We start from the raw sequence: 17,212 nt of genomic DNA on the forward strand, positions 1-17,212 counted from the left end.
ATCTTTCCTGAGGACATTTTCCCTGCAGTCTTCTTTAGGGAAAAAGAAATTACTAATTTTTCCACTCTAATCATGGCATTGTATATGTGCTGATGAATAGGATTGTTACAGAGGAGAAAGAAAGTGTTGACATTCTCCTAGATTCGTGTTTACAGCCACCAAGTTTTGGAACAAAAAGCTCATCTTGATTTTGATCTCTTTTTGTCATTCATCTTAGCTGTTTATCAGTTCTGTCACTGTCCTTGTTTATTGAAGACTTTTGCATTTAGCTTCTTTTTTATTTGCTTACTTTATTGGAGTTACTTCCAATTTTGCATGCTTGTCTAACTTAAAATTATGAAATATTTCATATATACAAATGATAAAGTATAATGCAGACATGTGTAATTTCTGAAAAAACAAAAACATCATTTAGCTTGGAACTCAACTGTTGCTTTTGAAGCCTCCGTGTGGCCTGCCAGGTTGCATCTACCTACTGTCCCATACGTGTGCTCTGGTAAATCTCTGCTGAATTTTGTGTTAGTATCCCTTGCTTTTCTATATGGCCTTACCACATACAGTATCCCTCAACACTATATTGTTTAGATTCTGAACTTAATATAAATGGTATCATTCTTTGTATATTTTTGTCATTTGAGATTCATGTATACCCAATGCATGTGGCCATGTAGTTGAATTAGTTTCTTCCTTTTACTATTCCATGTATTATATGACTATGCTGTACTTTGTCTGCTTTCAGTTTGATGGACATTTGGGTAGTTTCCAGTTTTTTGCCATTACTACTAGCAATGCTGCCATGAATATGCTTGTATGTTTCCCGATGTTCATTTAGTTGGTATTTTAATGTTTCTGTAAAATTGGTAGCTTTATATTTATTGCTCAAAGTTTTCTTACAAAAGTGGTGCATTTTCACCTCTGTAAAAACCATCCATATTTAAAATTAGAATTGAAGTACCACTTATATATTTTTTTATTTAAAATTGAGGGTGAATTGATGTACAGTGAAATTCACCCTTTTAGTGTGAGGTCTCTGGGATAGAATAAATGCAAACAGATTGTGGAACCACTACAATCAGGATGTCAAACATTTCATCACCCCCAAAAGTTCCTTCTTGTTTCTTTGCTCTGAACCCCTTACAGTTTTAAAAATCAGCAGTTTCTGTACTACCATTCAATTTAGTGATTGTGATTAAAGATAATATGCTTGCATGAACTAGTCAACTACATTGTGGGAAACTTGACCTTGACGTCTGGCACAATCCTTGATTTCAGCTGTGCGTGTATCTTAATGACAGCTATGTGATAATTTTATTATAAATATGCTAAAGTTATTTGGTGATTGAAATTTTGATGATTTTTTTAAATTTATTTATTTATTTTTATTGATTATGCCATTACAGTTGTTCTGTTCCCCCCTTCATTCCCCTCCACCCTACCCCCCATCCCCACCATTACCCCCCTTTAGTTTATGACCATGTGTCTCAAGTTCTTTAGATTCTGTATTTCCCATACTATTCTTGCCCCCCCATCTATTTTTCTGTCTACTGTCTGTGCTACTTATTTTCTGTACCTTCTCCCCCCTTCTCCTCCTCCCACTCCCCTGTTGCTAACCCTCCTTGAGATCTTTATTTCTATGTTTCCACTCCTGATCTAGCTGTCCTTTTAGTTTGCTTTTGTTTTAGGTGTGGTTGTTAATAACTGTGAGTTTGTTGTCCTTTCACTGTTCATCTTTTTTTAACTTCTTTTCTTAAATAAGTCCCTTTAGCATTTCATATAATAAGGGCTTGGTGATGATGAACTCCTTGAATTTGATCTTATCTGAGAAGCACTTTATCTGTCCTTCCATTTTGCTGGATAGAGTAACCTTGGTTGTAGGTCTTTGGATTTCATGACTTGGAATACCTCTTTCCAGCCCCTTCTTGCCTAGAAGGTCTCTTTTGAGAAATCAGCTGACAGTCTGATGGGGACTCCTTTGTAGGTGACTGTCCCCTTATCTCTTGCTGCTTCTAGGATTCTCTCCTTCATTTGAATCTTGGCTAATGTAATGATGATGTGCCTTGGTGTGTTTCTTCTTGGGTCCAACTTCTTTGGGACTCTCTGAGCTTCCTGGATTTCCTGGAAGTCTACTTCCCTTTGCCAGATTGGGGAAATTCTCCTTTATTATTTGTTCAAATAAGTTTTCCACTGGTGGCTGTTCCTTTCCCCCTTCTGGTACCCCTATAATTCGGATGTTGGAGCGTTTAAAGATGTCCTGGAGGTTCCTAAGACTTTCCTCATTTTTTCGAATTCTTGCTTCTTCACTCTTTTCAGTTTGGTCATTATTTGCTTTCTTCTGGTCCACTCCATTGATTTGAGACCCATTTTCCTTTTCATCGCTATTGATTTCCTGTGTAATTCCATTCATTTCAATTAGTTTCGCCTTCATATGTATATCTAATTTGTGGCTATAATCAACCAGTTCTGTGAGGATCCTGATCACCAGTGTTTTAAACTGTGTGTTTGAGAGTTGTGCTATTTCTTCATCACTTAGATTTATAGGCTCTGGGGCTTTGAGATCTTCTTGAGCCATTTTTGTTCTGTTCATGCCTGTTAAGTACGAGGAGGGGAGCCTTGGACTCCCAGGTCGCTGGGTTGTGACGCTGTATGTGGGGGTGTGGTCAGAGCGGGGAAAGGGCAGCACCCTCTGCTGCCGCTCGCCACTGGGGCCTGCTGGGTCCCGTCCAATCGCCCACTCCCTCGCTTGTCCATCCACACACGGATGCGAGACCACAGTCAACCTGCAGCCCTGCTCCCTCACTGTTTCCCCACGGTTGCTCGCTGAGTTGCCCACCAGGTCCAACCCTGCGCCTGGATTTCGCGCGCCTGAGTCCGTCTGACCGAGTTTTCCAATGCAACCCAGCTCCGACAGCTGCTGGTTTCACCCCTCTTACCGGTCAGGCTGAAGAATTTGTTGTTATCAGACTTCCGAAAAGTTCAATTTTCTGTGTTCTGGCTGTGTTTTCTGTTGCTAATATTTAGTTGTCTCTAAACTTGGTTGTGTGAGAAAGCACGGCGTCTCCACCTATGGCTCCATCTTGGCGGAAGTCGAAATTTTGATGATTTGAAAGAGAAGACTAATTATTGTGAAAATATGTGTTGTCCAGCAAATTTATAGACTTAATAAAATTCCAGCCAAAATATTAAATTTTTTTAATTTTAGAACTTGGCAGAGTTATCCTTAAATTCATAAAATTATCAAAGGAAAGATGGAGGGAACTTTTTGGAAAATAATTTAAGGAGATCTGTGCCATATAGATACTAAATCATATAAACAAATAGCTTCATGTTGGTGAAATTTTAACTTGTTCCATACAGCGGGTGCTTTTCAGCCCTCGTTTTTCATGACACCTCAGTGGAATCTGAAACTTCGTTCAGCTGGCTTCCACCACCACGTCTCACTCTTCCTTTCATTAACTACTCAGCATAAAAACATTGGGACTTTTCAAGGTTCCGTGTTGGGAGTCTGTCACTGTATAAACTGTTTTGGGCAGCTTCCTCCCTGCTTGTCCATGCCTGCAGCTTCATTAACCTACCAGCTATATACCAAAAACTCCTAAATTTATATTTCTAGTCTCTCAGCTTTAGCTCTTGGCAGAATAACTTCACGTGGTTATCTCAGAGGAATCCCTTGATTTCAGGTTGTTCTTAATATCTTTTCTATTTTCATTGGTTTGTGTTTGTCCTTCACATTTTAATTTTATTGATCTATGTTTACAGCTTAAAATTATAGTTACAGATTCATGATGCATAAAATCTAGTGCTTTAGTGAAACTACATGTAGTTGAACCTTGAACAGCATGGCAGTTGGGGTACCTAACAGCACAGTCAAAAATCCTTGTGTAACTTTTGGCTCCCCCCAAACTTAAGTTGTCCCTCAGTATCCACAGGGAATTGTTTCTGAACCACCCCTCCCACCCCTGACACACACAGATACCAAAATCCACAGATGCTAATGGCTCCTGTATAAAATGGCATAGATCATCGGTGCACACAGTCCACCCTTTGCATCCGTGGACTCCCAACCGTGGATCAAAAGCAGTACAGGTGTGTGTTAAAAAAGAAAAGCCTGTAAGTAGCCCTGGCTTGTGTGTCTCAGTTGGAGAGCCATCTTGTAACAGAAAGGTTTGCTTCCACGTCAGGGTACATACCTGGGTTGTGGGTTTAACTCCTGGTCCAGGTGCACACTGGAGGCAGCCAGTCAATGCTTCTCTCTCATGTGATGCTTCCCTCCATCCCTCTCCCCCCTCTCCCTCCCTCTCCCCCCCCACCCCCCGTCTCTCTCAGCAAGGGGAAAAAAACGTCCTTGGGTGAGGATAAAAAAAAGCCTAGTATAAGTACACTCAGAGAGTTTAAACCTGTATTGTTCAAGGGTCAACTGCTTTTTCATCTGCAGCTGGGAATTTGTGTATGTGGAGAGCCTGAGGAAGTTATAGTAGCCTTTTGACTGCAGTGGATCAGTGCCCCTTTCCCCCCTTCAAGGGTAAGCTGTATATACACACACACGTGTTTAATTATAGCATTCAATGATTTCTGGTTAGCTTTTTTTTCCCCTCAAGTAAAAGAAAGAGCTCACTCACACACATTATAAAATCAATCAAGTAAATTCCTCTGAACCAATGTGAGAAGCAACTTTGAATCTGGCAAGGTATTTGTTTTTGCCCTCACTAGATTAATAGTTTAGTTGGAGTATAAAACTCTGGGTTCAACATTATTTTCCTTCAGAGATGTTTTAGCTTTTTTGTCTTCTGTGGGAAGTTTAATGCTAATCTAATTCTCATTTCTTTGTAGGCTACTCTCTCTCTTCCCTTTGTTGGAAACTGAGGACTGTTTTTTGGAGTTCCCTTAGGGTGCTAAAATTGATACAGAATGTGATGAAACCATGTTGCCTATGCCAAAACTAACTTTTTTGATACTTTCCTGTCTTTAGGTGTCCAATGTGGTTTCCTCTTACTTTGAGGGGAAAAAAGAAAGACTTATTACTATAGTACTGATGAAGACCTCACTTCTCTTCACCTAATGTCTCCTTATTCACTAATGTAAACCTTTAACAACAGCACAAAGAGGAAAGATTGGGAGCTTTCTGGGTCATCTCTACTGTTAAAAGCAATACATTTGTTGTAAAATAGGTATTTTTTCAGGTCATTTTTGTGGATTTATAGCATTTCACCCTGCATTGTAGTAGTGAAATTATAGAAGTGTTTGTTCTTTGTCTGTGAATTATGTCATTGGTATTTTAATAGGGACCACATTGAATCTATACATTGCTTTGGGTAGTATGGACATTTTAATGACATTAATTCTTGTAATCCATGAACACAGTATATGCTTCCATTTATTTGTGTCTTCCTTAATTTCTTTCTTCAGTGTTCTGTAATTTTCTAAGTACAGGTTTTTTACTTACTTGGTTAGGTTTATTCCTGGGTACTTTATTTATAGCGAATGAATTCCCCCCTTAACTTCTGTTTCTGATATTTCATTGTTGCTGTACAAAAATGCCTTTGAACTTGAAAAACAATTTTTTTTAAAGATTTTATTTATTTATCTTTAGAGGGGAAGGGAAGGGGAGAGGGAGAGAAACATCAATGTATGGTTGCCTTTCATGCGTCCCCTGGTGGGAATTGGCCTGCAAGGAACTGGCCTGCAACCCAGGCATGTGCCCTGACTGGGAATTGAACCGCGACTGTCTGGTTCACAGGCCCGTGCTCAATCCACTGAGCTACACCAGCCAGGGCGAAAAACAATTTTAAAAATGCCTTTGATTTCTGAATGTTGGCAGTTGTGATCATGGTGTGTGACTTTGTATCCATTCATTTTGCCAAATTTACTTACTAGGTTAAGTAATTTTTTGGTAGAGTCTAGAGGATTTTCTGTGTGTGATATGTCATCGGCAAACAATGACAGTTTTCCTTCCTCCTTTCCAATTAGGGTACCTTTTATTTCTTTTTCTTGTCTGATTGCTGTGACTAGAACTTCAATACCATGTTGAATAGAGGTGGTGAAAGCAGACACTGTGTCTTGTTCCTGATTTTAGGGGGAAAGCCTTTAGTTTTTGCCCATTGAGTGTGACATTGACTGTAGGTTTCTCGTGTGTGGTCTTTATATGTTGAGGTACGCTCCTTCTATTCCCACTTTGCTAGGTGTTTTTAATCATAAATGGGTGCTGTACCTTATCCAATGCTTTTTCAGCATCTATTGATATGATCATGTGATTTTAGTTTTTCCTTTTGTTTATGTGATGTGTCACACTTACCGATGTGTGAATATTGTACCATCCCTGCATCCCTGAGGTGAATCCCACTTGAACGTGGTGTGTGATCTTTTCAGTGTCATATTGCCAGATGCTGTTTGCCCATGGTTTGTTGAGGATTTTAGCATCTTATGTTCATCAGTGATGTTGGCCTGTGGTTTTCTTTCTTTGTTGTGACTTTATCTGGTTTTGGGACTGGGATGATGAAAAGTTAGAATTCATAGTTGCATATCTTAGCTTGCATTAAGCTTTGCAGTATAGTACATGCAAAAGAAAGCTAGTTATTATGATTGGTTACTAGTCTTTTGTACTTTTAAAGTCATGTTAGCGAAATCTGTTTTAGCAGTGAGGGATCACTAATTTCTAGTGCTTTGTGTAATTCATATATGGGTTTGCCAAATATTGGTCATTCTGCCATTTTGTTTTAATCAAACTGTCTAAATTCCGATGATTATTTTTCATTTATTAAGATTATCAGAACATAACAGATTTTCTTACTAAAATCAAGGGGTAAAGAACAAGTATACTTTTTAAAACATTTAAAAAACAATTGTATTTATTGATTTTAGAGGAAGGGAGAGAAACATCAATTTGTCTTTTTACTTATTAATGCATTCATGGTTGCTTCTTGTATGTGTCCTGACCAGGGATGGAACTGTAACCTTGGTAAATGGGAATGGCGCTCTAACCAACTGAGCTACCCAGCCAGGGCAGAACAAATATACTTTTAATGGCACTGTTAAATCAAGGAAGAAAAGGTTAGTGTGGTGAAGAGTTACAAAAGCTTTTATATGTGGTTCTGAAAATTTTATTTTAGTTGTGACAAATTGAAATATTCTCAAATATAGAAGAAAAATGATTTGGGTTTTGGAATACCTCTATTAAAATAAATTGGAATCATCAAAAGTAACTATTTGGCAATTTGCTTCTTTCCTATCAGTTTAATCAGTTTTGTTTTACGTTATCTCTTAAAATCTAATGTAGTATGTAGCACTGTGTACCTGTGCTAGCAGCAGATACCAGTTATTTTATGATAAAAAGTGCTATAATGCCCACATAATTAGAACTCACTGGGAGTAGATCGGAGTTAGGAGATGTTCCCTTAGGAAACACATAGTCCTCATCAGACTTTGAGTTTATTTGTAATTTTGACAATTTTGGTGAGGCTCAATTGGGAAATGAGTTGTATGTGGACTCCTAAAGAGTTAATAATTCAATTAAGTGACTCATACCAATTTTATAGTTAGTAATCAATTCTGTGACCCTTGAAAACTTGAGACTGTGCCAGCATGCAACATACATACATTTTGAATTACCCATTATTTCCATGATCTACCTGAAACTCCATGCCTTTCTCAAAATGCTGTGACATTGTGGTTAATAAGTGATGATCCAGATAAGTGATTTTCAACCTTTTTCATCTCATGGCACACATAAACTAATTACTAAAATTCTGCAGCACACCAAAAACAATTTTTTTAAAGTGTGAAGAAAAAAGTATAATACTGATTCAGTCACACTGGACAGCTATTGTTGCATTGGCCATTGTGAAGAGGTCAGTGCCCCTGACTAAATAGTCAGGCATTGCATGTTTTCAAAATTGTTGTTGGATCCCAGTGTGCTCCTTGCAGCACAGTGTTGAAAATCACTGATCTAGATCAGTTGACTATTTCTTTTTGTCTGTTTTATGTAAATCCTTTTTTTTTCAAGTAACTTTTATTAAATAACAGAACAGAATATCTTTAAACAACAGAACTAAGGATGCAGAAGAATGGTTTAGAATCAAATCAAGGGCCTACTTAAATCATAGCCCCTCCAAACTTACCTCTTAGCTAAGAGTTGATTCCTAAAAGAGTAACCATTGACTAATGGGAGAACATAGTGGAATTTTTCAGTCAAATGGGGATTTAAAAGAGATGGTTAACTACCATACAATTACTAATTGCTCTATTACCTTGCTCTGTACCTTGTGTGTTGTTACCTGGTGGGTTTTAGGATGATTTTTAAGGAACAGTTTACTTTTCATTTGATATTATTTACTATGTGTCTCCTTTTTCCTGTGCCCCCCACATCTTTTCTTTAAAGGTATTTAATTTGGTATTTAATAGCATATTTTCCCCTCCTTTACACTTAAAAGTAAATATATTTAAACATCATGCGTGAACAGTAATGTGAAGTCCTTAAAATACCTTACTCAGTTGATTGATTTTTGTTGCATTGGCAGAGTGAAGATAGTCCAAGTCCCAAGAGACAGCGCCTCTCTCATTCAGTCTTTGATTATACGTCAGCATCACCAGCTCCCTCCCCACCAATGCGACCATGGGAGATGACATCAAATAGGCAGCCCCCTTCAGTTCGACCAAGTCAACATCACTTCTCAGGGGAACGATGCAACACACCTGCACGCAACAGAAGAAGGTTAGTTGATTACAATTTATTTCTTAAATCTTAAAAAGATTTGTGTATTTATCTGTAGGCATTTCATTAAACACATCAGTCCATATGTATGTGTACATTCAAACACACACACAATGACATTAAAGCTTTAGATCCTGAGAGTTCATTTAGCTTGTGATTAACAGATGAAGAAATTCATAGAGGCTAAAGTGATTTACCTAAAATCAATCCATACCATTGTATATGAATTCAACTACCTTACGAATTAAGACTTTTTGCAGGCCAGCCTGAAGTCTTGATTGTGGAAAAATGCGTTTGATCCTTCACAACAGTTAAGGGACTAAGGAGATCCTAGTAATGACATAGCTCTTCTTTAGTCTATTTCTATTTTTTTTTGTTATCTTCTAAGGCATTTGGGAGCATAATTAGGTATCTTATAAAAGTGTGCAGTCTGGTATGAAGAGTGATTGAGATTTAGTTTAACTCTCAGTCTTCTCTTTCATGGGACTTGGCTTTGCTTTTCTTTCCTAGAAGAATACATTTCTTCCTGAGCTGCTTCCTGTTTGTTTGTTTGTTTGTTTGTTTATTATTTTTAATTAATTTATTTATTTTTAAAGATTTTATTTACTTATTTTTAGAGAAAGGGTAAGGGAGGGGGGAGAGAAACATCGGTGTGTGGTTGCCTCTCACGCGTCCCTCCCCAGAGACCTGGCCTGCAACCCAGGCATGTGCCCTGATTGGGAATCAAACTGGAGACCATTTGATTTGTAGGCCGTTGCTCAATCCACTGAGCCACACCAGACAGGGCCTGAGCTGCTGCTGCTTTGGTTGCTGTGTGAGGTCATACATTTTTTTCGTCCAGGAGAATAGTGCATCTTTGGGATGAGGTAACTATTTGCATGTCCAGGTTGTTAATAGTCTAAGAAATATTGTTAATCTTGAAATAGGATTTATGGGTAGAATGTTTGGGTCTCCTCAAAGTTCATACATTGAGGCCCTAACCCCCAGCATGAATGTATTTGGAGACAGAGCTTCTAAAGCAGTAAAGTTTAGTGAGGTGGTAAGTATGCAGCCTTGATCCAGGAGGATTGGTATCCTAACAAAAAGAGATAGCATGCGAGGACACGGTGAGAAGGAAGCCACTTGTCAAGAAGAGAGCTCTTGCCAGAAACTAACTATGCTGGCACCTTGATCTTGGGCCTAAAAGCTTCAGTACCGTGAAAAAATAAATTTCTTTTGTTCATACCTCACAGTCTGTGGTATTTTGTTAGGATGACTCTAGGAAACTTAACTCTGAAGGGGCCCTAAAACCACCATTATTTGTTCCAGATGAGACAGAATAAACCTGTTTCTGACCTATATTCTGTTGAAACACTAAGACTTTTACATTACCTGGTGTATTATTACCTAATTATGTGGGAATGTTTAAGTAAATAATGTTAAGTCAACCAAGTAAAATATGTTATAGCTGTTAAATAAGTGTAAAGTAATATGGTTGGTCGTTTCAAGGTTACAGCCTGAGCACCTGCTGTAATCTTTCCTGTTTTATGCTGAAATGTGTCATACATTCAAAAGAATTTGTGAAACCAATGTACACTAAAAATCATCACACACAAGTTACCCAATACCCAGGTTTTAACAGAATATCGGTACTGCCTCGAACAGCTCCCCTTCTTCCTTCCTCAAGAGCAAACCCTTGCCTCTGACTTGTCATCCTTCCCCTGGTAGGGGGAAGGTTTTTCATACCTATGAATGTATTCTAAAATAATATAATTTGGGGTTTTGCCTGTTTTGTTTTTATTTAAATGTATTCTTTGACTTTGTTTACTAAACATTTACATTTTCTTTTATTTATTTTTTGTATTTTTTTCCATTACTATTTATCCCCCTTATACCCCTTTTTCTCCTGCAGTCACCTAACATTCTGTTTTTAATTTGCGTAGCAGTAGTTCATTTATTTTTATTGTGATATAATCTTTTGTTATATCAACATATTGTAATTTATGTACCCATTTATTATAAAGAGTATTGTTGAGAACCTTCATATACACATGTCCTGTTGTATATGCATTTCATTAGGATGAAAGCCTAGGAGTGCGATTGCTAGGTCATAGGAAATTCTCTGGATTAGAAAGGGAGTGCGAAAGTGTCTGTTTCCACCTGGTAGCAGCTACCTGTGGTTTTCAAATTGAAGAGAAGCATCGTGCTCTACATTCATGATAACACACAGGAGGGGTGGGGGGCACTCACCTAGAAAACTAGCTGCTGGTCAGCCTGTGTTCCGTCTGGCAGTGCGTCACTCTCCCTTCTCCATTCTCCCTTCAGGACTTCGTTGTAGGCCAGCTGAAAGCTTCGCTGCCGGATTCTCTTCCAGAAGCAGGCTCTGCAGACAGATGCAGTAGTCAACAATAGTTAGAATAATTTCAAATACAAAGATGAGCACACCAAAAGGAAATTACCAAACATTTGAGGAAAACCCAGCAAAATGGAAGAAGGGCACTAAAACAAGGAATTTGAAGAAACAGAACAAACTAGAGTAACTGTAATGAGAGAGATATACAAGAGGAGATTGATTATATCTGTAAAAATCAACTGAAAATCTTAGTAAAGTTAAAAATTCAATAAATGGGCAGAAAAAGTGTCTTCATTTCTGGAAGATCAAGTGGAAGAATCTTTCCAGAGTGTGGTGTAAAGGGTAAAAAGACAGTTCTTATGTACACACGCAGCCATCACTTCTAAATATGTCTAGTATTTTCAGGTGGAAATGGTAAGAGGGAAGACTTTTAAAAAAATAATACAAAATCATCTTCCAGAATTGAAGGAAGATGGCCTGTTGAGCAAGACCGTGGTGAAATTTCAGAACATACATCAAGGATAAATAAGTACTCAATATTTACTAACATCTTAAGAGAGTTCTACTAGCTGATTAATTATTTAAGTATATAAAGCTACAGACAAAGAAGGACCAGTAAGATTGTCCCTGAAAGAATTATTAAATACTGTATTCTATCCAGAAAACAGAAGAATAAATGCAAGAAGTAGGATTCAAGACAATTGTTTTAAAAAGAGAAAGAAATACGGAAAAGATCTGGAACATCAGATGGGTCAGAGGAGAGAGAAGTAAAAGTATATTTTAATTATTTTCACCTACTAATGCTGAGTAAATCTGGATGTTTTTACAAAAGTGGAAGGGTTTACCCTTAAAATTTTAAGGGTAAATCAGTAGAAGGATAAAACTAGAATGCATAACTTCCACATCATGAAACAACATATACAGAAAACTCAGTCCATCAAAGGCAGGAGGGAACAGCTTTGTGTATTTACATATGATACATGTAAAACAAGATGACAAAGTATCAGCAGTGTAAAGTCAACTGAAAGAAACATTTGTTTGTTTTTTATCATTACTTCTTATTTATAGATTTTCTAATAATTCTTCCTAAATGTTCTACCACAAAGGCACACCTTAATGAAGATGTAATGAGAGGCAGTATTGGAAAGATAGGGACTTAACCTGTCAACACAAGGACTTGGATCTTAATTTGTGTTTGGTTTGAGAGCTATTGAAATTATTTTTGAGGAGGGAAGTGAGAGCAGATGACAACAGAATAAAACAATTTTTAAAGGGCCTTTAAAGCTTGTGGTCAAGTGTTGTTTCAGGGGATGAGCAACATGAGCACATATATTCTATTGTAATGTTAAGACCTCATAACTTAACATCAGTACTTAAAATTGATGGTATTTCATAGTTTAATTGGCAATTTCTTCCCTCTTTTTAGTGATACATAAAACATTCCTTTAAAGTATTTTTTTTTTAATTTAATTGTTGTTCTGGTACAGTTTTCTGGTTTGTTGTACTCCAGTCCCAGCCCACCCCATGCTCCCCACCTCCCTCCCATTTCCACCTTTAAAGTATTTTTACAGATAGTGCTCTTCTAGTTGCTACATGGGATGCTTGTTGCCAGGTTCATGAATTACTTAACTTAAAGCCAATTAGCTTCTCAGATAAATAAGTAAAATAAGATATTCAAATGGATATAAAACCATGTTATGTGCAAATATGAGTTCGTATGCATAGATAAAATTTCTGTTTGGTTCTCTTAAAGAGACCAGAAACAGTGATATGACTCCCAGGTAGCAGTGAGCACACCTAGCTTCAAAATATCAGCCACTCTGCAATGAAAGGTCCCAAGACTCTTTGGAGAGCTGCTCAATTCCAGAACTGGTGTAGGGAAAATAGAAGATACGACCACAGCGTAGTGTGGTGCTGCATTTTAAGGAAGTGGTCAGAAGGATAGGGACATAGTGAACGTGCACAGGAGCCAGATGAAAGGTGCTGCACTTGGACAAAGTTGAAGTAATTTGAACAACAAAATAAAGTAATGGTGTATACCATAACCCAAAGAATAAAATAAATAGCCACAAGCACATACTGATTATGAATAACTGAGTAAACAAAACTCCCATTAATACATGTAGGAGAAATGAGGGTGATAGAAAATCAGTATTAGAATATCGTAATGATTGCTAACAACCCATTCATGCATGCTAAAATGATTGGCAAACTTCCCATAGAAGCAGATTAGTAATTACAGATGGGAGAAGGTTTTATGGTAGGGAGTGTTGGCAGGTACCAGGTTAGCCAGGTGGTCAAGGATATAGAAATATGTCTCAGTGATGCACATTGATGTGCTCCTTCTGTGATGCAGTGGAAGGGCATGTCACCACCTTTGTATCCTGTTCGGTGATGCCCAGCCTCAGGTACATCATGAGAAAACATCAGGCAAACCCAGGTTAGGGGACATTTTTAAGAGTAAAGGTCGTGAAAGCCAAGGAAAGACTGGGGAAAATGTTACAGAGTAGAGAAATTAAGTTAAGGAGACATGATGACTATATGAATAATGAGATCCTGCATTGAATTTCAAGACAGTGAGGAGCCATTGGTGGAAAAGCTGGTAAAATCTCAATACATCTCGTTGAATTGACAATGTGATACTGAGGTTTATTTTTAAATTTTGATAGTTTTTCTATGCTAATAGAAGATATTAGCATGAAGGAAGGAAAGCAGGTTGAGGGCTTCGTGAAAACTGTGCTGAAAGTTTCCCAAAATAAAACATTTAAAAAGTGGGTTTAAGCCCTGGCCAGTATGGCTCAGTGGGTTGGAGTGTTGCCCCATAAGGTGGCTGGTTGATTCCTGTTCAGGGTAAATGCCTGGGTTGCGGGTTCAATCTCCAGTCACAGTACATGAGGGAGGCAACTGATCAACCAACCTCTCTCTCTCTCTCTCTCTCTCTCTCTCTCTCACTCACTCTCTCTCTCACTCTCTCACTCTCTCTCTCTCTCTCACACACACACACACACACACACACACAATACAATATATAGTTTTTGAAGGAAAAATGCAAAAAGATATGCTAAAAATAAAGATGGAAGAAGCAGTTGGTGGAGCAAGAACCTGGGGGGATGGTATCAAGAATACTATTAAAGGAGTTAATGTCACAAAGGAGTGTTTCTTGTACCCTTTCAGGTTAAGCTGTTCAGAGTGAGAAGAAGCGGTGAAAAGTAGAGAGAAAGGGGACCTGAGTAAAGATTGTGAGTCTCAGTAAAGATTGCTGAGGTGGCTGTGTGCAGCTGTGTCTAGAAGGAGCTGTTGAGCTTCTTTCACCAAAGTGGGGTACATTTTAATGAGGCCTGCTGCTTTTTCTAATTGCATTGGTGCTGAGCCATTGTAAAGAGCAGCAGAGGTGAATTGTGGAATTGTAGGAAAGTACAAAATGGAAGTTTACTCAAAATAACTTGTTAAATTTGTGCTAAACTACATAGGTGACTAGTGCATAGAGAGTAAAAGTGGTTTCCTTCAGTAACCAGACTCTAACTAAAAATTCTGTTTATTGATGAAATATTTATGCCAACACTGGCTCTCAATCATTTTCATTCTCAGCTTTTACTCCATTACTGTTATAATTGCAGTTGTCAACAAATGTTCTTTATTTATTTCATTATTTTTCTACTCATTTTTTTTTTTGAAATTGTCATTTTGGGCATATGGGAAACTATGTCTTTATGTTTTAGCCAAGTAGACAAACATAAAGGTCCTATTGACATGTAGAGTGAATACTGGCAAGATATATTAAATTTTGTTATATAATCTTTAGAAAATAAAGGGAGAAAATAATAGGTTAAACTATATGAAATTGTTCATACTTGACTTTTTTGTGTATAAAGCAATTTCATACAATTAAACCAGAAAAACAATGACAGTGGTTGGTTGTTGATTTCTAAATACTTTCAAAGCTGAATACCAGTTTTGTTTTATTTTAAAAATATATGTATATGCCCTGGCTGGTGAAGCTCAGTGGATTGAGCACAGGCCTGTGAACCACACGATCACAGTACAGTTCCCAGTCAGGGCACATGCCTGGGTTGCAGGCCAGTTTCCAGCAGGGGACGCACGAGAGGCAACCATACATTGATATTTCTCTCCTTTTCTCCCTCCCTTCCTCTCTAAAGATAAATAAATAAAATCTTTTATAAATAAAAATATGTGTATATACATACATTGTAATATATGTGTAATATAATACATATTATAAAATACATAAAAAACTACATATTATAATGTACATATTATAATACATAGGTGCAAAACCTGATATTTACCGGAGGTAAAGGGAATAAGATGAAGAATAAAACAGGTAAGGAGAATAAGAGACACAAATTTCCAGTTTCAAAACTGGTAAGTCACAGGGATACGGTACACAGCAGCAGTGGAGATTATAAGTTTTTATAGCTGATGGAGAACTGCAGCAATTATTTAGTACTCAAGCTTACCTCAGCATAAACTGTGAATGGATTGTAAAAAGACGTTACAGAATCCTGATATATCACAACAGTAAACATTGTAACAACCTTTATGACATTTACTATGTTGCAGTCCTCCTGTCAGACGCCAGAGAGGAAGAAGGGATCGTCTGTCTCGACATAATTCCATTAGTCAAGATGAAAATTATCACCATCTCCCTTATGCACAGCAGCAAGCAATAGAAGAACCTCGAGCCTTCCACCCTCCGAATGTATCCCCCCGTCTGTTACACCCTGCTGCTCACCCACCCCAGCAGAATGCAGTAATGGTCGACATACATGATCAGGTGCAGTAACAGAATGTGTGAGAAACACGGGTGTTAAAAGCTGGTGGTGGTTTTTTGTTATAAATTTCTTTTAATTTTACCTACAAGGAAACAGTTTTACTTAATATGAAACAATTAAAAGTTCATTATTTTACATAAGGATCGAAATACAAATTCTATATAGCTTCCTTAGAAGAAAGTTGAGCTTTTTAAAAAACTAAGGTCAAAGTTATGAAAACCTAAAAATAACTGTGTAATAGTTGGTTTCAAATGACTGATACAGGATAATAGGACATACTCAGGTGGTGGTTTGAATGTGTATCCTTATTTCCCTCTTCCAGTTTCTTCTGAAGTGATTCAATAAGGAAGGCAGTTTACTTAAACTTTCCATAGGTCTCCAAGGAAATGACAGGTACAAGGCTTAATTTCTTCCAGGAACTGAGAAGAACTACCTGAGGAGAGGGCTTGCCAGCCTTCAGAGCCCGAGGGTGAAGACCAAATTGTATGATTTTTCTTTCTGTGGCCTTTCTAAGGTCAAAAGAGATACAAGTCTAGTATTCGTACAAAGTTGCTGAATTTTAAGGACAAGGATACCTTTTGCAAGTTTATAGATGAGAGATTACAAAGGAAGGCAACAGACTAGCACCCAATATTTCATCTGCCGCACTGGATGATAAAAGCACTGAAGATACTGTATTCTAACAACTGAAAGAAAGTACCTCTCCCAGATGCCATTTTTCTGTCATGTGCTCTCCTTATGTTCAGTGAAACACCTTTAAAAATTGATCATGTAATAGGTTCTAAAATGGAAAGATTTTCCAGACCATATTCTTTTTTTTTTGAGATTCATTTTTTTAATCTTCATTGTAATTTTTTGATTACCATTTAGTTTCTTTATATACTCCCTTCCCCAGCAGTCACCACATATTGTCCATGTCCATGAGTCCTTTTTCCTTTTTGCTCAGTCCATCCACCCTCTACCTCCTTGTCCCGACCAGATTCTTCATGGTTGAAATCTGAAAAATTATAAATCATAAGTCGAAAACACTTTTAAAAATAATGATACTGACCTGGCTGATGTAGCTCAGTGGATTGAGTGCAGGCCTGTGAACCCCACAGGATTGTGGTTCAATTCCCAGTCAGGGCACATGCCTGGGTTGCAGGCCAGTTCCCAGCAGGAGACACAAGAGAGACAACCATACATTGATATTTCTCTCCCTCTCTCCTCCTCTTTCCCTCTAAAGATAAATAAATAAAATCTTAAAAAATAATAATTCTTTAAAAAAATAATAATGATACTGAATTGTTTGAGGCAAGATTATAAGTAAAAGGAAAAATGTTCATAGCAAAATCAGTTGGACATGCCTAAGCTGTTCTCTGAGAAAATTTCATAAACCATTCA

General features: G+C 37.6%; 1 protein-coding gene across 6 annotated transcripts in view; it reads left to right on the plus strand.

Moving 5' to 3' along the window:
* Nucleotides 1-17,212, plus strand: part of RNF38 (ring finger protein 38) — a 123,935-nt gene that overhangs the window by 78,878 nt on the left and 27,845 nt on the right. For all 6 annotated transcript variants that reach the window (XM_037144525.2, XM_037144526.2, XM_037144528.2 and 3 more), the window contains 2 exons: nucleotides 8,511-8,704; nucleotides 15,618-15,831. In XM_037144525.2, the coding sequence (XP_037000420.2) occupies nucleotides 8,511-8,704; nucleotides 15,618-15,831 (408 nt within the window). The remainder of the gene's footprint in view (nucleotides 1-8,510; nucleotides 8,705-15,617; nucleotides 15,832-17,212) is intronic.

This window comes from Artibeus jamaicensis, unplaced genomic scaffold (assembly GCF_021234435.1).
Source record: "Artibeus jamaicensis isolate MK-2021 breed Jamaican fruit bat unplaced genomic scaffold, CSHL_Jam_final scaffold_1964, whole genome shotgun sequence".
NCBI lineage: Eukaryota > Metazoa > Chordata > Mammalia > Chiroptera > Phyllostomidae > Artibeus > Artibeus jamaicensis.